Raw genomic sequence first — 25,599 nt, forward strand, 5'->3', positions numbered from 1 at the left:
AAATCACATTTTGAAAATAAAAGCGAAATAATACTTATATTAAAGTAAAACTTCAACAAATACTTGTTTGTCACATATGAAAATATGCATAAACATTTTCCAACCATACATGCCATAATATCACAACATCTACCAACACATTTTTTTTTATATTAAAAGTACGTAAAATACTTCAAAACTATGTAGGCTAATGAATCCACAATATTTACTTATCTTAGATTCTAAGTAGTCATATTTTAAATTTTATTTTTTATCTATCACTTTATGAATTCCCTCAGTAGAGTTCTGATGCGATTTTGGTCATTTTCTTCTTTAAGAATATCCAACATAATACTCAAAAATAATCCCAAAAATCAAAGAGAAATCGAATTTCAAAACTTAAGAAAAGGCTTACGTTTTCTCACGATTTATGGCCTCCTTTAGTCATGAGCCTTTTTTTTTCTTCTTTTCATTTTTCTTTCTTTTTGATGGGTGTTGAATCCACCAAAAATAAATTCCTATTCGAATAACAAAATAATATTGTAGTTTGGTGATATGGTCAAATCCACAGAGAATTAAGTTCTAATATTCTTTTATAACCAACAATTAAATAAAAGTGCTAATAGGAGGTTTTTACTTTGAGTTGAAATTGAACAACCAATATATTAAAATAAACCAACAAATAAAAATCAATTAAATGATATTGACAGAAAATAATTTAACAAAATAAGAAAATATAAATCAATTATGAATAGGTTTCCAGTCAAAGAAATAATATCCTTTTTAATATATAACGTTGAAAATTGATGGAAGGATAATTCTTACTAATTCTCAATAAACCGATTATAGCTATTGAAGATGCTCCTAATAGCCAGTTTTTTTAATTTTAAATTAGTCAAGAGATACTCATTAATTAACTCTTACTAATGAACAACCCCGGAAATGCTCCTAGAGTTTAATGCACCAATGATTAAAAACTAAAAAGACCCAGTTCTAACCAACAAATTCAACCCCACGATTCATTTAAATTAGATTATATATTTTCTTAATGTGAACACTAATTTATCACTAATTATCAAGATATTCTGAATGATTACATATTCATGAATCTTTAATGGCGATATGTTTTTACCCTAGACGCGCAATGGACCCTATTGCAACAAATAACAAACATCAATATTCTTATGCACATAAGAATATTGAAATATTGAAAATAAAGAGAAATAAAAGTAAAACAATTAGATCTCACAACCCTTATATTAAAACTTCAATTAAATCTTTGACTGAAAAATTGTGTTTAGCTTCTCATAATGAGCATGACACACTAGAAAGTTTAATTAAAATTGACTGAAAAAATCGTAGAAAGTATGGTTGAGAAAGACGAAGTCTGCTACTATGTTTTTTCTTGCAGTTATAGCTCTTTTTTTATTCTTCTATTTAAAGAGTCAAGTTATGGTCAAGTAAGGTTTTTTTTTCTCCTTTGATCTCAATCTATTTCCATGTTTAAAATACTTATTATTATTATTTTTCTATTTTCTCTCTTTTTTTTCGTTTTGACAAATCTTGAAAAATCTGTATCTGATGCCACCCCCAGGATGTAAGCCTTGCCCAAGACTTACCGGTGCATGATCTGATGTTAGCTACTGCTTTTGAGTGTAAGCCTTGCCTGTGCATGATCTGATGTCAGCTGCTACTTATGAGTGTAAACCTTGCCCAAAGCTTAGTCATTTACCTGCTACTGTTTCTGTAGAAAACTAGTTCTGTTGTACTATTTTTTTGATTTTGAATTTTATCTCTAGACCTTCATCAAAATAAGTAAAATCACTTAAATTATGCAACAAATGACTCAAATATGCATTCAATCTAAGCAATAATAATGATATTTATGTACACAATTACTTCTCATAAATGTAGCAGAATTTTTTCAAGTTTTTTATCTAAAATACATTTTAAAACTCTCATAAAATCACGTACTTCACCCTATTCGTCTTCCTTTACCTCTCTACTTCTCACTTTTTATGTATTCCAACCACAATGTTCTCTCTCCATTCCTGCATCCCCTATTTAAAGAAGGGATGAGCTACAAGAGAAAGGTTGTCACCATTCCATAATACCACTTCATCTAAAAAGTTGCCATCTTTCATCATGCCATTTCATCTAAAAAGTAATCATCTTTTATCATGCCACTTAATTTAAAAGATTCCCACTCGTCATGCTTATTTATATGCTTATTATAGATTCTTCCACACTCTTCCACTTGATTCTTTATCCTTATCCATTATTTAGCTGCATATTAATTAAATCTAAGCAAAAATAGAGCCCATTAGACTTTCTTAGGCACACCTAAGCTCATAAGCCCTAAATAACAAGCCATTATTAGCTTATCCACATGCCTATCAGTTTTTTCTTTATTTTCTCCCTAATTTTTCTTTTACAAAAAGTTTTCTCAATTCCTAAAAAATGTTTTTTAACCTTTTAAGACATCGTTTGTGACATCAAAATTGGTTTTTTTGGCCGAAAAAATTCAGTTTCCTATTTTTTTTCTTTTTGGCTTTAAACTAAATCATTGAGCTTATTATATATTTCTAAGGACATATAAATGCTAAATTAAACATGTTAACCACAAAAAGTTAACTCATGGTATTTTTGAGCTTTTACACTCCATGCCTCTGAAATATATTTAAATGCCTCGTCAACTTCTACAACTTTGTTTTTATCAAGGTAAAGCATTAAAGTCAGCTTTTTATATTGTTTTCTCACTACTTCAGCATCAACTTGAGGACTTACCCCAAGTATTGCATACCAATCTACTTCTCCATTCATCTTATTTGTGACAGATAAATGAATATCAAGAGTTGTTAATAATGGTGAAATACCATCAAACTCATTATATAGATTTCGAGTCTTCGGAGCAAATTTCCTAGCACCCACAATTTCTTTTACAATAAATTTCTTCTTAGCAATTTCTTTTGTTATGGTAGCCTCATCTTTGTTGCATTGTATTTCCTTTCCCTACCTTAATCACCTTTCTTTTTCCATATGCAGAATTTAAATAATTCTAATTCACAACTTATCTATATAATAAAATTTGCATCATCTATACTTCAAAAGAAACAACACCCTCTATACTTAATGAGGAATAACACATAAATAGTCAAAACCAGAAAGCCACATTAGACAACATAGTAGAACATTAAAAAAAACTTAATTAAAAAAGAGCATATACACAGATAGCATCAAATCGAAAACATTAAGCATCCTCGTAAAGAAGACATCACCTTTAAAGTCAAAGACACCTCTCATGTTTTTATTTTGACCACATGCAATCACATAATAATCAACAAGTTCATATACTCACCAATAAAAATCATATTGATTAAAACAAAAAAAAAAATGAATAAAACAGTCTTCTTCAACTCAATTTCACAAGTGAGCACTGAACTGACATTTTCATAGAAAAAGATACATGTCATAATAAAAATGACGAAAAATCAATATTATCTATACTAAAAAGTAACATCGAGAAGCTCAATCCAAATTAAAACAGAACCATGTAATCAAGTTGTAAGTAATCAAGTTTAATTTGATACTAAACCGTGTATCAGTCATGAAAAATCATGATTATCAAAAACAGACCCTAATTTCAAAACTTAGAGATGTAAGCTTATGATTTTTGTGTGTGGATTGGTGCGTAAATGGAGCAACAGATAAAAAGATAGAACAAAATTTAGATACAAGAATGAAACTTACGAACAAGATTTCAATGAGGCATTGAAATTGTTGGCAGTAGTACTTATTGATAAGACTTAACTTGAATTTGAGACCTTATAAAATACCTTATCTTTCTTCTTCTGGTCATATACTAGTCTCCTAGACTTATCAGATAACACACTCCATGCCTCTGAAATATATTTAAATGTCCCATCAGCTTCTATAGCTTTTTTTTTTATCAGGGTGAAGCACTAAAGCCAAGGTTCTATACTGTTTCCTCACTGCTTCATCGTCAGCTTGAGGACGCACCCCAAATATCGCATACCTATCTATTTCCCCATTTATCTTTTCTGTTGTAGATAAATGAATATTAAGAGTTGCTAATAGTAGTAAAATACTATTAAGCCCAAAATACAGATTTTGGGCTTTTAGAGCAAATTTCTTAGCACGCACAATGTCCTTTGCAATAAACTTCTTCACATCAATCTATTTTGCTCTCATGGCCTTATCTTTTTTACATTCAATTTCCTTATCACTCTTCTTTTTCCCTATGTATAATTTAAACAATTCCAGTCAGTTGTTTATTAATATGGAAAATTTTGCATCATCCCATACTTCAAAAGGCAATAACACCCTTTAAACTTCATGAGGAATAACACATAAATAATTCAAAACAAAAAGCCACATTTGACAGCATGACAAAATATCAAAACAAAACTTAATTAGAAAAAAGAGTATATACACAGATAGCACTAAATTAAAAGCATTACGCATCCTTTTAGAGAAAATTATGAGTTTAAAATCATAAATATCTCCCATGTTTTTATTTCGACCACATGCAATCACATAATACTCAACAAGTTTAGGTACTCGTCCACAAAAAATCATATCGATTAAAACACAAAATCTTATGGCAGTAAGTAAATGGTCACAAAACTTGAACTTCAAAATAATATTTGACTCTTTTCATTGTGATTTCAAGACTATAATGCAGGGAAGATGGTCAGAAGCATGTGCATGAGTATTTTTTTTTTTGTTCTTGAGGTAACTTGGGGATATATTTTTAAGCTACCAAAACTTTTATGATGTTAGATTGCTTTTGAGGAATTTAAATTGAAGAGTTTGCATGTTTTTCGGTATTTGAAAATATATAATTTATTATTCTATTAAAAATATCGGATGAAAGATTGTTTGAAAATAGTACTATTAGGCTCTTTTACCAAACCCATTTGAAGTTGTTACATAACCAAATAAATAATGAAATAAGGTTTCTTGTGGTTATTAATAAAATAAAATAAAAAAAGAAAGAAACTTTCAACATATGGAGTTGTTTCCTAGGAATAAGATAATGTTATAAGCCAACTTATTTTATTTTGGGTTTGCTTTTGTTTTGATTATAAACCATTTCTTCCTTTTAATTTAAAAATCCTACCACCAATTTCATCTTACACTATTTTGACCTAAAATTTTAAAACGTGATTAGTACTAAATTTTTACGTTTGATTCTGCTTGCATCAGGATTAATAATAACTCATTATATTTTTAGAACTAATCTATGTTACGAGTTCATTTCCATGTGATTGTTATCAAAATTATGATCCATAAAAATCGATCGAAAATTTCTAATTAATTAAACGAAAATAAATTGGTCAACTAGCCAATACGATTGAAATGAATTAAAGTGGGGGCTTAAGTGACACAAATTGGCCCATGTGATTTGAATGAATTAAAAGGGCCAAGCCCTCAAATAAGCTGGCCGAAGTGGTCTGAGTAATTTTAAAGGCCTAAGGCCGAAAATAAATAGGCCATAGTTTAATTAAAATAGTTGAAATTGCTAAGGCCCGAAGATAAAAGTCACAATTAATTAAATTGGCTCAAGTGGCTTTTAATAAATTATGTGAACTCCAAACTAAATGGGTCTAAGCACTTGAATTAAGGCCCACTAAATCTTAAATTAAGCCTAAGTATACGTTGTTTATGAGGCCTTAATCATTTCAAAGCCCAATTAAGTACGACACTAAACTCAAATTAAATGAAAGCCCAAATTAATTACTTGAGTTTGAAGTTATACCTAAAGGCCTTAACTAATTTGATGACTAATTCCCAAAATTAATGACAAATCAAACATAATCTTTTTTCTTTTAACTATAAAAATAAACTTAAATCTGTTGGTTGTATCCTAGTCAAATTTCATAGGTAACAGATAAGGCTAAAGTCCTGCTTTATTTTTTTTGTAAGTTTTTAAAATACTATTTTTTTTGATAAAATTTCAATTAAATATTACTTTTTGATGATAATTTAAATTTAAAAAATATTTAAGAGTTCCGAACAAATAGTGATAGGACACTTGGTTCGAATTTTTTTTTTATTTTTATAACATTTATTTAAGGACTTATTTGAATTTTAAATTATGTTGGATTGAAATTAATTATTTTTAAAATTATTTATTCAAAATAAATTAAGAATAATTTCCAAAATAAAATTTGAAATACAAAACTATAAAAAATCATATGTGAATTGCATTAACAAATATATATATATATATATATTTTGTAGTTAGCATAAATTGTACCTGAGAAAACCATAAATATTATATATTAGATAAAGAAATATCATAGATGTATTTTTATGGGTTGATAAATTTTAATAAAAATATTTAAATAAATGATATATATATATATATTTAATCCGTTGCCCATAATGAGGAGTGCATTTTAGTATCCAAAGCCACGTATTCACATAAAAGAGTTGAAGAGTTCATCTATATAAATGTATATAAGTAATAAAAATATATTACATGGTACTTTTTCAAAATTTTGAGATAAAAAAAAAATAAATAAATAATATAATTATAATTATATATAATAAAATAATAAATTTATAAATATTATCTATTTACATTTTAAAATCTAAAAATAAAATTTAATTTTTAATTAATTAAAAATTATACATCGCATAAGTTCTTAAATATAAAATAATTCCAATAATATATTTATTTTTTATTCTGTTGAAAAATAACTACAAGTAAGTACAGCATATAATAGAACTGTAAAGTTTAATTCGATTGTTTTTATAATTACTTTTTACTATTTATTTAAAAATAAAAAACAGAAGTAAACCAAACCGTGTACGTTGTTACTAACCAAGGGGTTGTAAGTAAGTATAATAATAATTCGGTAGGGGGAATGGGCAAGTTACATGTGGTTCCAAATTAGAAGGGCACAGTAAGAGTAGAATAGGCACGTGGCAGGTGGAGAGTGAGCGGTCGTGTTAGACAAAACCCCAGCGCTGACACGTTGTTTGATGGTTGGTTTAATTGGTTGGGAGAGAGAGAGAAACAAACGCTGTGTCCACGTGGCAAGTCACTGTCAACAACACCCCAAAAAGAAGTGGGTAGTGATGGCCTAATCACTTCCTTGATTAAAGTGCCTTCATCTTACGCCCTCAGTTTTCCACTTATTTACGATGTTGCCACTGTATATGTGTATTTACGGTATTACCCTGGAATGCTGACCTTATCTACGTTCTCTACCAACTTCCTTGTCAAAGTCCACTTCCTCTTTTCTTTTTCCATTTGCTTCATTAACATAAACAAAAACATTTATAAAAAGCTAACAAACAAAGATGCCAAACTTATTCCCCTCAAGGGAGTTTGTTACAACCGCATTTTCTTTTCTTTTTTTAAATAAAAAAAAAGTAAATTTATATTTTAATTCCGGGTGGAGAGAAAGTAAAGCTTTTTCAATTTCCTTTTTTTTTTTTAAAAAAAAAAAATTAATTATTATTAATTATTTCGTGTAAAAATTTTAAAAGATAAATTAATTTAATATTATAAGTTTTCACATCTATTGAATTAGGCAGACATGACATGAAATAAAATTAATTATAATATAATACTCACTTTAACATTATAAATATATTAATTATTATAGTTTTTTTCTTAATTATTAAAAAATCAATTCGCTATTAAATTATTATAACTATCATAATTAAAAATTTTAATTATTATGAAATATTTTTCATTAAAATTGTAATAATTCATTGAAATAAAATTTATTTTGTTCTTCGTAATTCTATTTATATATTAATAAAATAAATTTTAAATTTATTAAATTAAATATTATAAATCTGATTATTATTAATTTATAATAATAATAAATTTTATATTTTTAATGAAATCTGAACTTATAATATCATCGATTAATAAATTTTGATTATTTGTGATTAAAAATTTTGGTACTCAATAGATATAACATTATATTTCTTGATATATATATATATATATGGTAGATTGACATAATGAATTTATAATTTAATCCTTAAAAAAGATCGAAAAGGGTTTTTGATGTTCGTATGATTATATTTCTTGGTGTGTGTGTGTGTGTATGTGTGTATATATATATATATATATGTAGATTAACATAATGGATTTATGATTTAATCGTTAAAAAAACTTTAAAAAAAAAAAAAGTACTTGGCGTGTGTTTTTGTTTTGGGGTTAGAAATGTAAAGGATTCCAAGACATAATAACACCTTGAGAGGTTACCATCGTGGGGGCCTTGTCTCTTTACCTACTCTGGTTCAATGGCAATTGGAGAAAAGTACAGGGCATCTAATGCCAGGGAAGAACCCATATGAAATTTCTCTTGTCTTCCGAGGGTACTTTTATCATTTCACAAAACATATACAAATACAAACACATCCAGTTAACACTGGCGTGTAGGACTTGTCTACTTGGGTATGGATGGATAGTGATGGCAACACAAAGCAAACTTGTAAAAAAGCACTCACTCTCCCTTTGTTTTTCTTCTTTCTTTCTTTCTTTCTTTTTTTCTTCTTTAAAAATAAATTTTTAATTTTTTTTTCTCAATTGAATGTTTAAACAAGTTTTTGGGTATGGATAGAGATAATGGCCTATGGTAGCGCACATTTTTCTTCCTCCATATTCATCTTCTTCTCGTCTCATTCTCTTTCTTAAGTGTCCATGAATCCTTATGTGTTACTTTCTTTTCCTGTTTCTTCGACTTGTGAAATCCTGCTTCCTTATTCTCTCTCTCAACTTCTATTGGGCCAAACTTCAGCACCCACATGCTTGATTTTCTTCTTGTTTGATTTCAGGATTTAAGGACTTCCCCGACCTAGTTTTCTTCTCAGATTCTTTCTTGGGTCTGTGATTTGGTGACCCAATTGGGAATTGTTCATCTTCTGGGTCTTAATTGGTAGCTCCTGAGAGGTTAAAATCAATTTCTATTTAGAATTGGAAACCCAGAATCTGGGGATTCTTTGATTCTTTTTTGTGGGGTGTGTGAATTTTCTTATCTTCCTCTCACTCTTACCTCCTCTCCTTGCATACTGAACTTGCCGGATAAGACAGCATCTTCTCTCTGCACTTTACTTTCCAGTCTTCTTTTATCTGATTGGTGTTGTGTGAACAGGGAAAACAAAAAAGAAAAAAACCGCTGGAGGTTTCGTTTCTCGACGCCCACTTAATCTATACACTGTTTCTACCATTTTGGATGAGTTTGCTCCATGTGTTTGGGTTTGGTTTAAAGGTGGGGCATTTGCTATGGATACTATGTTGCTGGATTGTGTCTATACTTTCCATGAACTGGTTCATTGATGCTGGGATCGAGGAGGGCAAGACTGGTTTGCTTGGTGATGGTGGGAAGAAGATGTGGTTCAATTGGTGGGAGAAGATCTCTGGTAACAGTTGCAAGATCCACCATTTCTGCTGCCACTATATTGGGTCGAAAAGAGTTGGTAGAACATGGTGGAGAAAGCTTTTGATCACTTGGGTTCTTGTTTGGACTCTAGTCTCCTTGTGGACTTTCTTGTATATGAGCTCTCAAGCTACTGAAAAGAGGAAAGAAACCCTTGCCAGCATGTGTGATGAGAGGGCTAGAATGTTGCAGGATCAGTTCAATGTCAGCATGAACCATGTCCATGCTATGTCCATTTTGATCTCCACTTTCCACCATGGAAAGGTCCCATCTGCAATTGATCAGGTACATCAACCAATCAATCTTCTTTCTTTACTTCATCAATTTAGTTTAGTTAAGCCAACTGCTAGAAATTTATAATTCTCCTTTTTTTCTTCTTGAATCTGCCATGGGGTTTTCCTCTTTTTGACCATTGTTCATAATTGGCTTTGAACCCCATTTGCCCCTTCAAACACTTGTACTCCTTACCTTGGAGTAAGATATGATGATCAACTGTTAAATTGCCTATCATTTTCTTAAATTATGGGTTTTAATTAAAATGTTAAATTTTGCTACTTTGATGTGGATTTCTAGCTCATGTTAATTTCGTCAAATCAGCCTGTTTGAGAACCATATCCGACTTACATTATCTATGAGTTCTAGTCATAAAAAAGACACTAATTTTGTAAGAATCTGCAGAGGACTTTTGCTAAGTACACCGAACGAACTGCTTTTGAGAGGCCTCTCACAAGTGGTGTGGCATATGCTGTGAGGGTGCTCCACTCTGAAAGGGATCAATTTGAGAAGCAACAGGGCTGGACTATTAAAAGAATGGATACTCTGGAACAAAACCCTGTTCGTAAGGATGACTACGACCCAGAAGCCTTGGAGCCATCACCAATCCAGGAAGAATATGCTCCTGTCATCTTTGCTCAGGATACCATTGCACATGTTGTTTCTCTTGATGTGCTTTCTGGGACGGTTAGTTGATTTACTGTTTTTGGAATGTTTCCTATGTATTTCTTTTAATGCTCCGAGATTTTGTTCTCAACAATTGGATATCATCTTTCCTTTTTATCTAAAAAAGATGACTATTAGATGTCATGTTAGACAAATCTTGAAAATTTAGAGATAATTTGTGACTGCCCGTTAAATTTGGGCTTGACTGACCTTTGACAAACTATGCTTTATGGTCTGTTGGACACTTGAGCTCAGATTTTTTTAAAAATGAAAACTGGCAGAATCTGTTGAGGAGCTTGTACTATCTGATTATAATATTTGACTGTAATTTCTCTTACTGACAGGAAGATCGTGAAAACGTGTTGCGTGCTAGAGAATCAGGAAAAGGAGTTCTAACTGCTCCTTTCAGGTTACTAAAAACAAACCGGCTTGGAGTTATCTTGACATTTGCAGTATACAAGAGGGATCTCCCATCAAATGCAACTCCAAATGAGAGGGTTGAAGCAACTGATGGGTATGCTTTCTTTGACAATATAAAAATATAAAAAATAATAGTGAAGATTTCGTTCTTAGGAGTTCTTCGTTTCATTATCCTAAGTAACTTCCTATGTTACATGCATGCTTCATGGAAAATGAAAAAGTTTAAATGAAAGGAAAACAATGAATTAGCTCCCTGAACTGATTGTACATGCTAAACTTGGGAGTACCTAGAAAATCCAAATTGCATTATATCTAGAACAACCGTATTTTCCACATGCCACTGAGATATGATCACATTCTTCTCTGATGCCAAGGGTTTCTTCAGGTTGATGCCCCGATGACATGCTGTCATTCATACATCATAATTTAGATGATGAAAATTAGCTAGAGCTTTTACGAAACTAATCTTTTGCCTGCACAGGTACCTTGGTGGAGTCTTTGATATTGAGTCTCTCATAGAAAAGTTACTTCAACAGCTTGCAAGCAAACAAACCATTCTCGTGAATGTTTATGATACTACCAATGACTCTCAGCCAATCAGCATGTATGGCTCAAATGTCTCCGGCGATTGGTTTCAGCATGTTAGTCACCTAAATTTTGGAGATCCCTTCAGAAAGCATGAGATGCGATGCAGGTAGTCTGTAGATTCTTTTGCACCAATCAATGGGTATTAGGATCATCTTCTCTACAATTTCAACCTCTATTCATGTGCTAGAAAATCTTGTCTTTGCTTGTAATGAATGGGTGTAGAAAGTTGTGCCTGCGGGCATTGAAGTCCCCTATGCCCTTGATAATTTTTAAAAGGATTGAGCTGCAGTTTAAATGGGTATATGATCTTCCTTGATTCCAATTATTGATAAAGGTTTATCCTTGACACAGATTCAAACAAAAAGCACCATGGCCATGGTTGTCTATAACAACTTCGATTGGAATCCTTGTGATTGCATTGCTCGTTGCATATATATTCCATGCAACTGTTAATCGAATTATGAAAGTTGAAGAAGATTTCCACAAAATGGAGCAGCTCAAGAAAAAGGCTGAGGCGGCTGATATTGCAAAATCACAGGTATGCTATATCTCTGAGGTACTCTGTCAAACTTTTCATCAGTTTCATCTATTTTGTATTCATGGTTGTAACCAAATTTCAACTTCATGTAGTTCCTTGCTACCGTCTCCCATGAGATCAGAACCCCAATGAATGGTGTACTAGGTAAGTGCTAAACCAATATTCACTTATCTAAGTCAAGTCTACCAGTCAGCTAATAATTACTTGGGATGACTAAAACATAATAAAAATATGGATCAATGGTAACATGATACTGTTCATTTTTCAGGAATGTTGCATATGCTTATGGACACAGACTTAGACGTGACACAACAGGATTATGTTAGAACTGCGCAAGCCAGTGGAAAAGCCCTAGTCTCACTGATAAATGAAGTTTTGGACCAGGCAAAGATTGAATCTGGTAAACTTGAGCTTGAGGAAGTGCGGTTTGATCTGCGTGCAATTTTGGACGATGTATTGTCGCTCTTCTCTGGAAAATCTCAAGAGAAAGGAGTAGAGGTAATATATATTTGTATATATATAAATATATATACGATGTTGCATTGACTTAACAACCTGCCTCTTCTCTTCTCAACCTATCTGCTATAAAATTCTTTTCCTCATATCAAAGCGTTGACTTTTATGGGAATGCAGTTGGCTGTTTACATCTCTGATCGGGTGCCTGAAATGCTTATTGGTGATCCTGGAAGGTTTCGGCAAATAATCACCAATCTCATGGGAAACTCAATTAAGGTATGTATGCATTAGATTTTAGTTGAATATATGGAAGAACAACTGGGATTCTTTTCCCCGAGAAAATCAGAATCTGTTTTAACACCACTTTAAAGGTAGTTGAGAAAGAAAATCAGATACTGCTTGCCATGTTATTTTATTTCGTGAAAAAAGTATAAAAAAATGTTTTCATCATTATCTGTAATCGATGAGGAAAATGATCGATCGGCAGATCTAAATATTCACTTACTTGATTTGCTGACCAGAATATTAGGATCATTTTTTTGCCACTTTGTCCTCTTGCAGGTTTAACCTTCTAGTTATGTGCTGGTCGTATGTGGGTTATCTTGTATAATATTTTTAAAACAGGTAGCAATGAACTGATTGTTTTCATATTTTGCAGTTCACGGAGAAAGGACACATTTTTGTCACCGTCCACCTGGTTGAGGAGGTTGTTGAATCAATAGAAGTTGAGACGGAAACATCATCTAATAACACCTTGAGCGGTTTGCCTGTAGCAGATAGATGCCGTAGTTGGGCAGGGTTTAAAACTTTCAATCAGGATGGATCTGCTCTTACCTTTTCATCATCATCCTCTGACATCAACCTAATAGTGTCAGTTGAGGATACAGGAGTTGGGATTCCTCTAGAGGCACAATCTCGTGTTTTCACCCCTTTTATGCAGGTTGGTCCATCTATTTCCAGGACTCATGGAGGCACAGGAATTGGACTGAGCATAAGCAAATGTCTGGTTGGCCTCATGAAAGGAGAAATTGGATTTGTTAGCATTCCTAAGATTGGCTCCACCTTCACATTTACTGCTGTCTTCGCTGATGGCTGCTCCAATTCAAATGAATTTAGTAGCCAGAAAATCAACAACCAGTCGATTTCATTGGAGTTTCAGGGCATGAAGGCAGTAATTGTAGACCACAGACCAGTTAGAGCAAAGGTGTCAAGGTATCATATCCAACGTCTTGGACTTCATGTGGACATAGTACCTGATTTAAATCAAACTTTACGTAGCATAAGCAGTGGGAAAGCAGTTGTTGATGTTGTCCTTGTAGAACAGGAAGTCTGGGATAGGGATTCTAGCATGTCGATCCTCATGACCAACAATTTTCAGAAAGTTGGCCGAGGATTTCAGCTTTTCCTGCTGGCAAATTCAGTTAGCCCTGCCAAAGCAAATAGTGCTACTTCTGATGGTTATAATCCGACAGTCATTATGAAACCCCTAAGAGCAAGCATGCTTGCTGCATCATTGCAAAGAGCCATGGGCGTCGGAAACAAGGGGAATCTTCGCAATGGAGAACTCCCTGGTTTGTCTCTCCGAAATCTTCTTCTTGGCAGAAAAATTCTAATTGTGGACGACAATAATGTGAACCTTAGAGTGGCAGCTGGTGCTTTGAAAAGGTATGGAGCTGATGTAGTCTGTGCTGAGAGCGGGAAAAAGGCAATCAAAATGCTCAAACCACCCCACTGTTTTGATGCCTGCTTTATGGATATCCAGATGCCAGAAATGGATGGGTATGGAATGTTCCATTGCTCTTTTGTCTTTATATATTAGTATTCTAGTCTACAATCTAAAATTAAGATTGAAGCCGCACTTGAACTTTTAGAAAATACATTTGAAAACTCACATACACCTATGGATTAAATAATGCTGCCTTACCTCTAATGGTGGCTGCTTGAACTAGATAGACGGTTAAATTTGATTGCTTTTCTCACTGGACTTCCCTGCTTGCTTCTCTTAGTATAAGGCAATTTTTTGCATTCCATCAATTTAGTGCTAAATTGGTTTATCTGAGCTAAAGAATTTCTAATTTCTTTTCTGGTAGGTTTGAAGCAACAAGGAGGATTCGGGACATGGAACTTGATATGAACAATCGAATTCAGCATGGTGAAGTATTGTATGAAAGTACTTCAAATTGGCATGTCCCTATTTTGGCCATGACAGCGGATGTTATCCAGGCTACACATGAAGAATGCCGTAGGTGTGGGATGGATGGATATGTGTCAAAACCATTTGAAGCAGAGCAACTATATAGGGAAGTTTCACGCTTTTTCCAATGAGCCTCAGATAGGAAATTATAGAGCAGAGATCGGTTGAAACCATTATAGGAGTGCCTGTTGTCAGTGATGCAAACGAATATGCTTAAAATGGGCTCAGAGTCCTTACCAAGAGTGAGTTCTCCTTTGATCTTAACTTGAATTGTTCATTAAAAGGGGGGGGGGGGGGGAATCTCTAGAGCCTGTCAACAACCATCGATGCTTGTTTCTCGTGTGTAACATCTTTCATATCTCGTACTTCTCGCAGGAAATGCATGATTTCTGGCAAAGGGTGTATATAGGAATGATGGCTGATTGGTCGAGTTTGAGTTTTTTTGGACCGCATGATAGGACAGATAGGAAAGCTATATGATTTTTCCATGTGTAAAGTTGTTCTCATTTAATAGGCCACTGAGTCAACAGGGCGGTATAATGAGATTTCTGTGCAAAGTTAAAAAAGTCTGCAATAGGAAGATAGGAGGTTAGGATTCAGAATTTAGCAATGGAGGAGAGAAACCCAGAAATCAAAAAGTTCAATAATAAAAAGAATAATGACAAAATGAAGACGACTCAAGTGCCCTTTTCTTCAAGTGTTTGTATCATATAGAGATTTGTAGTTGGAAGTTGAAGAAAATTGAAGATAGCTTCTCAGCAAAACAAAGGTGGGAGATGCATCTTGTATATTATCACTTTCAATAAAGTTTGTTCCTATGTATTTAAATACATTTTTTGTTACTCTGCAAGTTTTGTGCTGATTTACTGATGTAACTAATACAGTTTAGTGGACAGATTGAGCAATTCATCAGGCATCATTGCTTTGTTTCTTTTTGGGTTAACAAGTAATTGCGAACTGGATTCTCTTTTTTTCTTTTTTTATTATTTTAAGAGTCAATCATTGAAACACATTCATTATACCTGACCAATACCCATAGGAGAAAATAAGATGCTAGCCATGAGATGGTAGCACAGTAATAATAAAACTATCTTCGGGGCAAGTTTTAGGGATTAAGTTCATGGTGCATAAGTGAATATACATTGAAGAAATCAAAAAGTAATCTAAAATAAGTTCAACTTAAAGAGAAACAACACTAACTAGATGTTGATGGACTACTTTTTAGTCTCATTCCAAGACCCCCTCGTGATATACGCTTTATAAGAGTGAGGTCCGTGCCCATTATTGCGGCATACAGTTATTCTTCCATCCAAATTGCAATGGCAATTCTCTTTCTCATCCAAGTCTAGCCTTGTGATCTTTCCATAGTGTTGTAGCTGTGCTTGTTCATCCTGCAGTCCCTACAAAAGCTTCTATCACGATTAATTTTAACCATACTTGGCAAAGGTAGACACCATCGAATGATAATTGTATTGAAAGTGATGGGTTCTTCCTTTGGGATATTTAAGTCTTTCAAGTCATGCATTGTTTTCTATTAGTTATTTGTATATGTACTTGAAAATTCTTATTTCTCTATATTTCTTATAAAACAAAATAGAATCACGATCTTAATAAAAAATATATCTCACTCAACTCCAATTACATAAATGTCAAGAAAAATATAACGTTATACTCTAAAGGACTTATCCTCCAAACTAATCATGTATACGGGCATTTTATGTATAAATGGTAATGGATTCCTCAGCCTTTCACTCATAGGGCATCTAGCATAAATATTCAGTCATTTTTTAAGATGTCTTTATTTAATTAGGATTATATCCACTCTTTATCTTCAAATAAAATATTTTATTCTTGGGAGAAACAGAATTGTCTACACTTTTTTTGAAGGAATAGCATGAAACATGAAAAAAGAGTGAAATCCCAACTTCAATATGATTCCTTTGATGAATTCTCATTCAACATGATCATATTATTTATTAATGTTCAATTTTAGTGTAAAAGTATTAGACTAATTAGCAACGTGTTTCATGAAGTGAAAAAATTCAAGAGATTATCTGTGATGAAATGACCAAATATAAATAGAAATTGAGATTAATATATAATGTTAGGTAGATACAACTTTAACTTATTAGCTATACATTTAGTTACTAATTTCATCACCACGTTGCACAAGCTAATAGGTTTAAAATATGATGGTGTACTAGGGTCTCTAGACTTTGGTATTAATACAACATAATGATGCATATCACCTTGAAGAACTACGATTATTTAAGATGTTAATGACAAAATGGATGACATCATAATTAACATGCCATAATTTTTGAAAGAAGATTAGGGAGATTTAAGCCGACTTCGATTGATATCTCCAAGACTTTGCCTTGAATACAAGTTAGAACTTTTTTTATATAAATAGCACATTTATTACCAAATACTATTATAAAATGATCATGGAATAGACTGTCTATTTGTTTATGATAAGATAGTAACAAGCCTTCTTCCATTTTTAATTTATGAATTGTATTTTTTTTTCTTCTTCAATACCCATGAGTGAATAAATTTGTATTACAGTCACCATTTTTTAACCAGTTTTGTTAAAGTAAATAAACATCAGAATATATCATCTCAATTTGCTCGAACTTTTATATGAACATAATATTTTAAAATTTTATCAAAATAAATAAAAATTAGATTTATATAAACATAATTTCTAATAGAATTTTTTATCCCATATAATTATGGTAAGTGTAAGTTTATAAATAAATCTTAAAAAAATTTTAGTTTGTTCTATTAGAACAACGTATTTTACATAAAAAAATATAAAATAAAAGTTTAGAAAATTATAATTTAAAAAGTTAATAAATTTTAAATAAACTATTTCAAGATCATTAAAAATTTAAAAATTACGGAAATAATACTTTTGTTTGTGTCACTAAAATAGGTTAAATTGAATTCTAGTGAAGGAACTCTGAGTTCTCAACCAAGATCAAAGTAAAATTTTTCATCAATTATAGAATTATTAAATGTGAAAAAAAAACATAATATACTAATAAATTGTAAGGTAAATTATCAAATTAATTTTGAAGCGTGACACATGCTACAATTTTTTTTTTTTAACTTTTTGTTATAATTTGATTTTTATTTATTTTAAATACCAGTTTCCTTTTATTTCTTAATGGAAAAAAATTAGTAATTAAACTATGTTTGATTACTTTAAAAAATAGTTTACAAAATAATTTTGACTAATAAATTAAATAAATAAAATAATAATATAAAAAAATTTAATTTATTAATCAGTTAAAATTATTTTTTAAATTATTATTTTAAAATATTTAAACATGATTCAATAATTTTATGTATATTTTTTATTTAGAAAATAGAATGAAATTAGCGCATAAAATAAATAAAAAATATTAAAAACCAAAATTTAACAAACAATTTATAACAAGTAACAAATTTTAGAAATTAATTTATACTTTACGAGATAATTTTTTTTATTATTTATATCAATTTAGTTTTTTAGTGGTATTTCAATTTGAAAATCATAACATTACCTTAATAATAATTGGATAAATGCATATAAAAATTAATTTTTTATAATATAATAAAAATGATAAATTGCATGAAACAGTGATTTTAAAAAAAAAAATAATAATTATAAATTGAATTGTGTAAAGCAATCATGATATATAAAGAAAATATCCGAATCAGCGTTACATCCACGCAAAGTCACATATAGCAAGTATGATAAATGGAAGGCGAGCAGGCGCGGAAGTCGATCGATCACCGTCGATCTGTATGATTATCTAAGATCAGAACCCGATAATCACCGTACATCTGTGTGATTATCGTAGGACACGCAGCATCTTATAAAACCTTCTCTATTCTTCCCCCAAATAAAACCCTTCTCTCTCGCCTGCTTCACCTCCCTCCTTCGTCTTGCTCTCTCCCTCTCTCTCGTCAGCCCAACAGAAAATCAAACCCACCACCCATAACAAAATAGAAATAGAGGGGAAATTTTGAAGCATAGACCAGGGGAAACAATCACATGGATCCAGACGCAGTGGCCAGAGCATTCGTCGAGCATTACTACTCCACTTTCGATGCTAATCGTGCTGGTCTCGCAAACTTGTACCAAGACGGTTCTATGTTGACCTTCGAAGGTCAGAAGATCCAAGGCTCACAAAACATCGTTGCCAAGCTCACTGGCCTCCCTTTCCAGCAGTGCAAGCACAACATCACCACCGTTGATTGTCAGCCCTCTGGTCCAGCCGGCGGGATGCTTGTCTTCGTCTCCGGCAGTCTCCAGCTCGCCGGCGAACAGCACGCCCTTAAGTTCAGCCAGGTCTCATTTCTCTACATTATATGCACTTTCGTGTCTACATCTCTTATGTCTTTTTCTCCGAAATTGTACTTACTGCGATATGTTTGATTGTGGTGACAGAGTTGGATAACGTTCATTGGGGTTTTAGGGTTTTTGGTCTGTTTGGATTGATCTGCTATTGGCTGATCGTGGAATTGCCGATTTAGCAATGATTTTCGTCTTTGTTTTGTGGATCTATTTCATATGTGAATGCTTCCTGTATGTTTTGGGTGCCGATTTGGCGCTCATAGGGGTTGGTGGATCCGTGATTATTGTCAATTTGTGCTAATCTGTGGATCTGCCGGTGGAATCATGGTCTTCATTTTGGATATGCTTTGCCATGCTTTTGGTAGATCTAGGGCCCAATATATGTTAGTTGCCTTCATTTTTCCCTTTTTTTTTTCTCAATCGGAAGATGTCTTGCTGATATTTGTTTAGTTGATTTTTCTTATAGAATGTGCTGGTGCATTCCTAGTCTAATTTGATAAAACTGATGGAAGACTTACTGCATTTCATTCCTATCTTTTGCCTTGAGCCTTTCCTTTTATCAGATAAATGATTTCATTCCTTCGAAAAGTAATTCAGTGAGGCACATGTTTTTGCATGAAAAACATCTGCCAACAAAATGCTGCTGCTCTAACATTTCTTTAGCGTTGATTGTAGCTCTTATCATGTTATGAAGTATGTCACAACCATATTGCAAATATCTGGCCCTTTTATCATACTGCTTGTGCTTAAATGCTTTTATTAATATGCTAATAAACTAAATATTTGCTAATTTTTAGTACATAAGAAGCATTGTCATATCTTTGTGCAGGCTTTAGCAAATCTACTAGTGTATAACTTGAGGGACCTGTTTATGCTATTCCTATCATATTCCTTCGTTTTATGTTACAAGTATCTAAAAGAAATTTTGAAGTGGATCATAGTTTTCCTGTGTGAATCTGCCCCAACCCTAGCTTGAAATCTTTGGACATGAATTTCTAATCCCTTGTTAGGGAAGTACGGATATACCTTCATAGAATTTGAAGGTAGACTTGGAGTGGATTTCATCTTAATTCCATATTAATGAAGTGGGAATTAATCAGCTCTTTTTTCTGTTTGCATTTTCTTTTGGTTTCAAGCCAAATGACATCATTTTCATTTTCCTGTAGTTTGTTATGATAGTAAATCAACATTATTTCTTTCTACCGGTGATGGGAAAGTGTAATACAGGTTGTTGTTTCTTTTGTGCTATTCTTCTAAATATTGATTTGTGGTTTCTGCTCCCAGATGTTCCATTTGATGCCGACACCACAAGGAAGCTTCTTTGTCCTGAATGACATATTCAGGTTGAACTATGCTTAAGAACACTGATCACTTGGATGCAACTGGGAATCAAAATACATTGCTTGAAGGTCAAGGATTGGAACAAGTTTGCTTATCTCTGTTCAGTTTTAAACATTTTAAATGAGACTCAATTTCGTTTTGAGACTATAGTTTCTCCTTCTTTTCCCTTTTTTATGTCCTCACAAATTCAGAGACTTGTGGTTGGAGTTGGTGAAAGATACTTGTTATGATTTTGTTATTGTTGGAGGTTTGAGAGTGGTTCTAGCTTAAATCTTAGCTTGTGTTTCCCCAATATGATTGGCTGTTCAAGAGACAATCGTTACCTTGAAGAAAAATTCAAACATATTTGAAATTTGTTTATTCTCCTCTTCATTTATTAATGTACTGCTCCTGGTTCCAATGAAAAGTAGTGCTGACAACCGACTCTACAAAATGTCGATATTTGTTAAGTCAGCCAACTTAAAATCCAAACTTTTATTCTTTTCATCACACATGCACGTTACAAGGAGGCTTTCTTGCCAGAATGCCAACAACTTTTGATCCAGAGACTGCAAAGTACTGCTGTTAACTTACAGATTAAAAGGGAAAAAAATATCATTGAGATGATTCACTTGGCCAGTTTACACTTATTCCATTTACATTTAGTCTATATTGACCTTATTTTAAGCTTTCATTATTCGAATCATGTGTATTAAAACCTGGTAAATCTACATGGGGCAGCTCAGGCATTTTTAGAGAAGGGGTTTGGATGTGGTTACCGTCTGGTTGCCTTTTTGAAGATGATCCTCCATCTGCATCCTGGGCCCCATTTGTTCCGGGGCGCTTCAGCATCCCTGCAAGCATTCCTCCTAAGGTTCTGAAAGGGTGGTTCAGTACTTCTTTAGCTTTAAGAATTAGGGACACCTCAGACAGTTGCCAGGCTAGTATGAGCACGATCGTAGTTGAAAGGAGCCAATGGGTTATACTGTTCTGCCTCTTCAACCTTCTGAGCTCTTCTATGATTTCTTGTGTTTGTTTGTTGCTTTCCTCCACCTGATCAGCACCATCCTCATCTTTACCATCTATCACGTGAGAACATATTGCTCCTTGCCTACTCAATGCCTCAACTTCCTCCGATTCTTTTTCCCGATCTAATCTTTCCACCTATTAACACAAATAATCATGTCATGGTTTGCAATTGTATTGGATCCTCATGACAGACAACTGCAATTGAAAATGAAGGCAATTTGCATAAATTTGAAACAATGATAACTAACTAGTGTATCAGATCCCTAATTCTTCATCTTATATCAAGCAAATACAGGCCTAAACCGTAAAAGGAAAGGAACTATAATCCAAGAGGAAATAAGTGTTCTTAGATAAAACTAGTCAAGGAGTGACACTAGTGTCTGCTAAGGGTCTGTTTAATATACGGGAAGTAAAGGGGAAGGATGAGAGGGAATAAGATAGTTAAATCCTCACAACAAAACATTAGTTGGCTTCTTTGAGTTATTTTCATCAGATATATTTTCCTCCCCCCAACTAATACCTTTCTGAGGACCAAATACTCTTCATTCTCTCCCTTCTCCTCTTCATTTTCCTCCCCCCAAATGCACCCCAAACTTTAAACGTCTCTCCCTCATTAATGATTGTGTTGACAGACTAGACATCCCAAAAGTCATACATGATCTTTTGAGACCAACGAGAAGCACACAAATAGAAAAGAGGAATAACCCTAATGAAATATTTTCAGCCTCAAAAATCAAAAAGGAGAAATCAGTGAAATAAACATAAGAAATATAAAGTAGCCAACAAGTAATAGAATTCTGCCTCTAACCTTTGTAGGCCCTTCATCTATTTCTTGTATGTTTGCAATCACTTCATTATTCTCATTCTCCACATCAGCATCCTGACTCTCTGTATCCACTCCACCATCTACCACAGTTGCACTTACTGTCTCTTGTCCCCTAGATACTTCCAGTTGATAAAATCCTTTTGCTTCTTTGAATGATTCCAACTATAAAGACAAACAATCATGATATGCAAAACTGTGTTAGATCCTCGACAACCAACAAGTGCAATTGAAAATGAAGGTGATTCGCATAACTGGAAACAAGTAGTCATTATACTATATATATATGTGTGCATATGCATTAGCACCCTTAATTCTTTCCATTTAGTGATTAGGATCTAAACCAAAAATAAATAAAATTTGAAATAAAATCCAACACAGAACAAGTATTATGTTAGACAAAAGCTGATCAAGGAGTGACATTCGTATCAGTAAGGGATACAAAGGGGAAGATGGCAGAGAATAAGATAGTTTAGTCAGGACCGCAAAATATTAATTGGCCTAATTGAGTTATAATTCACCGCAAACATTTTCCTACCCCAACTAATTTTTTTCTGAGGACCAAACAGTTTTTCATTCGCTACCCTCCTTTTCCCTTCATTTCTCTCCTTAAAAGTGGACCCCAAAATTTAAACTTCCCAGAGAGCTTTTCCATGTTCATGGTTCTGTGGGTACAGAGAATCATATACATACCAGAAGTCACACCTTACATTAGAGATCAACAAGCATGCGTCATTCTTGCACCATCAGACACTAACTAATGTTCCTAATCATCACTATAAGGCTACACATGGGAATAACAAGAATGGTCAGATATTTTATGATTTTCTTCTCCAATTCTTTGCATTCCCTCAGATAAACACCTAATATGGGCATAGGAATGTCTATGCTAGAATAGAAAGAAAAAATCTTGCAAGCTCACCCAAGTTATTGCTATTTCCTGTGAAGATACAGAGATTTGTATTTGAAAACAAAAAAAATGGAGGACACAGAATACAAGACCTAAGATGCTACTTATAAATTTTACCCTCATCAAAATCCATTGTTAGGCCCTTGATGTAACTGATCACATAATTCACTTTTGAATGCAATGACTTTGAGAAAGGCAGCTAACTTTTGAATGTATTGACTTTGGGGAAAGGAGGCTGAGTCAAGGAAGAAGTCATCTCAAGAAATGGATGAGTTTAAGAAAGAAATCAGTTTTTGGTCTCACCAAGGACAAGAGAGATGAGACAGTTACCTAAGTTGGACCTAGCTCATGGGAACTATGGATTACATTGCATGGAAGCCATGCTCTATATAGTCAAAGTTTAAAAAGGGGAAGTGGAATACAGAATTTTTTATAGCCTGGCCAGCTACTGTAAGAAGAATCTCGTTGAAACTTCTTCTGGGAGTGGTTGATTGTGATATTGAGAATGGCTTGAGACCGACCAAGGGATACCATAGCAACTTGCACATGGAAGAAGAATTATGGAGACAAAACGTGGATGGTCTTTGATTTAACAAGGCCAAGCCAAATGAAGGGGCAGTGCTTGAGAGTGCATTCGTAGATGATGACAAAACTTGGATGTTCCTCAATTTAACAAGAGTGCACCAGATAAAAGTGCATTGCTTGAGAGTACCTTCACAGAGGATGAGGTCCATGCAGCTTCAATGAGTTGTGACGGGGACAAAGTCTCTATCCTGATGGTATTTCTATTGCCTTTTTGCAAAATTTCTATGGTTGAAGGAGTTTATGATATTCAATGATACAACAGCTCTATTTTCTCCTTCCATCATGAATTAATAGAAGGGAAACCTGAATTTGAGGTGTGAGGATAAGGGATTGTTAACAATATGCATTTGTGGTGCAGTTCAACTTGAAGCACAAGGTAGATCAAAGTTCAACAATAATGGAATATATTCCCTCTGAAAAACTGAAAAGGGAGAATCAGATGAAATAAAAATAACCAATATAAAGTAGCAAATCAGATTAGAATTCTGCCTCCAAACCTTTCTCAGATCTTTATCAATCTCTTGTGTTTTGGTGATCACTTCAGTGTTCCCCCCCTCCACTTGACCAGCATCCTCACTCTCATTATCTAACTTCCCATCTATCATGTAAGCACTTATTGTCTCTTGTCCACTCAATACTTCAACTTGGTCAAATGCTTGTTCTCTTTTTAAGAATTCCAATTATTATCGATATTAAGTAAGTGAAGAATTTGCATCAGATCCACCATCATTTGAAAGTCAGTTGAAAATTGACCACGTAATACAAATAAAGGTGACTAAAAGAGTGGGAAATAACCCTAGTTATAAACACTACATTAGAATACTGAAAGAAGTTTTCATTTTTAAAAATATAATCCATAGCAAAAATTTAATACATATAAACCATAAAAAAATTTGAAAGATAACCCAAAAGGAGTGTTCAATTTTGTAGTGACAAGCATGGAAAGTATTAAATCCCCTAGCATTAGTTTCCAGTGCACCGGTGGAGATAATTATAGCCTTTAAACAAACTAATTGCATAATTGGAGTCATTATGCACTATAACCAGAATAGCATGCCATCATATATGCATGGATGACCAACAAATGACGGTGTATAAACACATTAAGACCTAATCAGCCTATGGCTTTTCAATATACTACTACTGACGCGAATTTGATGATGATAGATTCACTAATTCCACAACTTACGTAGAAAAAGAAGGAAAGAATGGTAGATTCAATTTGATCATGGATGACTGAGTACCAACCTGAGAGAGCAATCTGGAAAGGAGAAGACGATCATCATCCTTTTCCGGGAAAAGAAAACCAGAGGCGTCCTTGTTCCTATTCTCCTCTAGTAGTTTCTGGATAGCCTGGTTAATAAGGCTAAGTTCGGGAGTTGAATCCATGTCCGGCTCTTGAGAGTTGAGTTTTGAGATAGCAATTTGCCTTTTTAATTTATTTTTTTCCTGTTATGTATGTGTAGGATTAAGTTGTGAGAGATTGCCAGAGAACGAAAGCATTTAAAATTTTAATAATAAAACAAACAAGAATTGTTAAAATAATTATTTGGTCTTATGTATTATTAATTTTTGTTTAAATTAATTTTTATCTTAATTTTTAATTCAATTAATCTATTTACTTTTAATAAATTTTTAATTTAATTATTACTCATTATTAGTCATTACAACATTTAAGTGTCACATATTAAATTTAATGATACGTAATATTTTTTGATTGAAACGTTAGTAAATAAATTTTATGTCAAATATCATATGATATATGTAACGGTCCCGAAAATTTAAAAGAAAATACATATAATGATCTGAGTGCGGAAGCGAAATAAAAGATTAAGCTTAATATCCTTTACACAATAACTCAAAAATATTAAACAATATTACGGAATAAGTTCTCTAAAAAGAAATACTTGAAATAAGAAAAACAAAGAAAACTATAAGGTATCTAGCATCTACTCGCCGTCTTCTTATAGATCAGGCTCGGGAACCAGATCTTCCTAATCTGAAATAGTTAAATAAGAAATGAGCTACACTATCCCAGT

At 32.9% G+C, this 25,599-nt stretch overlaps 3 protein-coding genes across 4 annotated transcripts; 2 read left to right on the top strand and 1 right to left on the bottom strand.

Annotated features, from left to right (window-relative positions):
* The first annotated feature begins 8,443 nt into the window (after nucleotides 1-8,443).
* Nucleotides 8,444-15,476, top strand: HK3 (histidine kinase 3). Its single transcript, XM_022043967.2, has 11 exons — nucleotides 8,444-9,695; nucleotides 10,089-10,370; nucleotides 10,694-10,863; nucleotides 11,251-11,463; nucleotides 11,709-11,895; nucleotides 11,988-12,039; nucleotides 12,164-12,393; nucleotides 12,529-12,627; nucleotides 13,010-14,130; nucleotides 14,442-14,787; nucleotides 14,921-15,476. Exons 1-10 carry the CDS (start codon nucleotides 9,207-9,209, stop codon nucleotides 14,674-14,676), a joined length of 3,078 nt encoding a protein of 1,025 aa, XP_021899659.1. The 5' UTR covers nucleotides 8,444-9,206; the 3' UTR covers nucleotides 14,677-14,787; nucleotides 14,921-15,476.
* Nucleotides 15,477-18,455: 2,979 nt separating this feature from the next.
* LOC110816017 (nuclear transport factor 2A) lies at nucleotides 18,456-20,594 on the top strand. The gene is made up of 2 exons (XM_022044025.2): nucleotides 18,456-18,887; nucleotides 20,178-20,594. Exons 1-2 carry the CDS (start codon nucleotides 18,591-18,593, stop codon nucleotides 20,250-20,252), a joined length of 372 nt encoding a protein of 123 aa, XP_021899717.1. The 5' UTR covers nucleotides 18,456-18,590; the 3' UTR covers nucleotides 20,253-20,594.
* Nucleotides 20,595-20,675: 81 nt separating this feature from the next.
* Nucleotides 20,676-25,034, bottom strand: LOC110816016 (uncharacterized). Of its 2 annotated transcripts, none has more exons than XM_022044024.2 (3): nucleotides 24,809-25,034; nucleotides 22,051-22,230; nucleotides 20,676-21,377 (listed from the first exon to the last, which is right to left on the bottom strand). In XM_022044024.2, exons 1-3 carry the CDS (start codon nucleotides 24,947-24,949, stop codon nucleotides 20,892-20,894), a joined length of 807 nt encoding a protein of 268 aa, XP_021899716.2. In that variant the 5' UTR covers nucleotides 24,950-25,034; the 3' UTR covers nucleotides 20,676-20,891. The 2 variants fall into 2 exon arrangements, with proteins under 2 accessions (XP_021899716.2, XP_088078847.1); XM_088222721.1 differs by lacking the exon at nucleotides 24,809-25,034 and adding an exon at nucleotides 22,988-23,113.
* Nucleotides 25,035-25,599: the final 565 nt, after the last annotated feature.

Source organism: Carica papaya, chromosome 6 (assembly GCF_054855325.1).
Source record: "Carica papaya isolate Zhongbai chromosome 6, ASM5485532v1, whole genome shotgun sequence".
Classification (NCBI taxonomy): Eukaryota; Viridiplantae; Streptophyta; class Magnoliopsida; order Brassicales; family Caricaceae; genus Carica; species Carica papaya.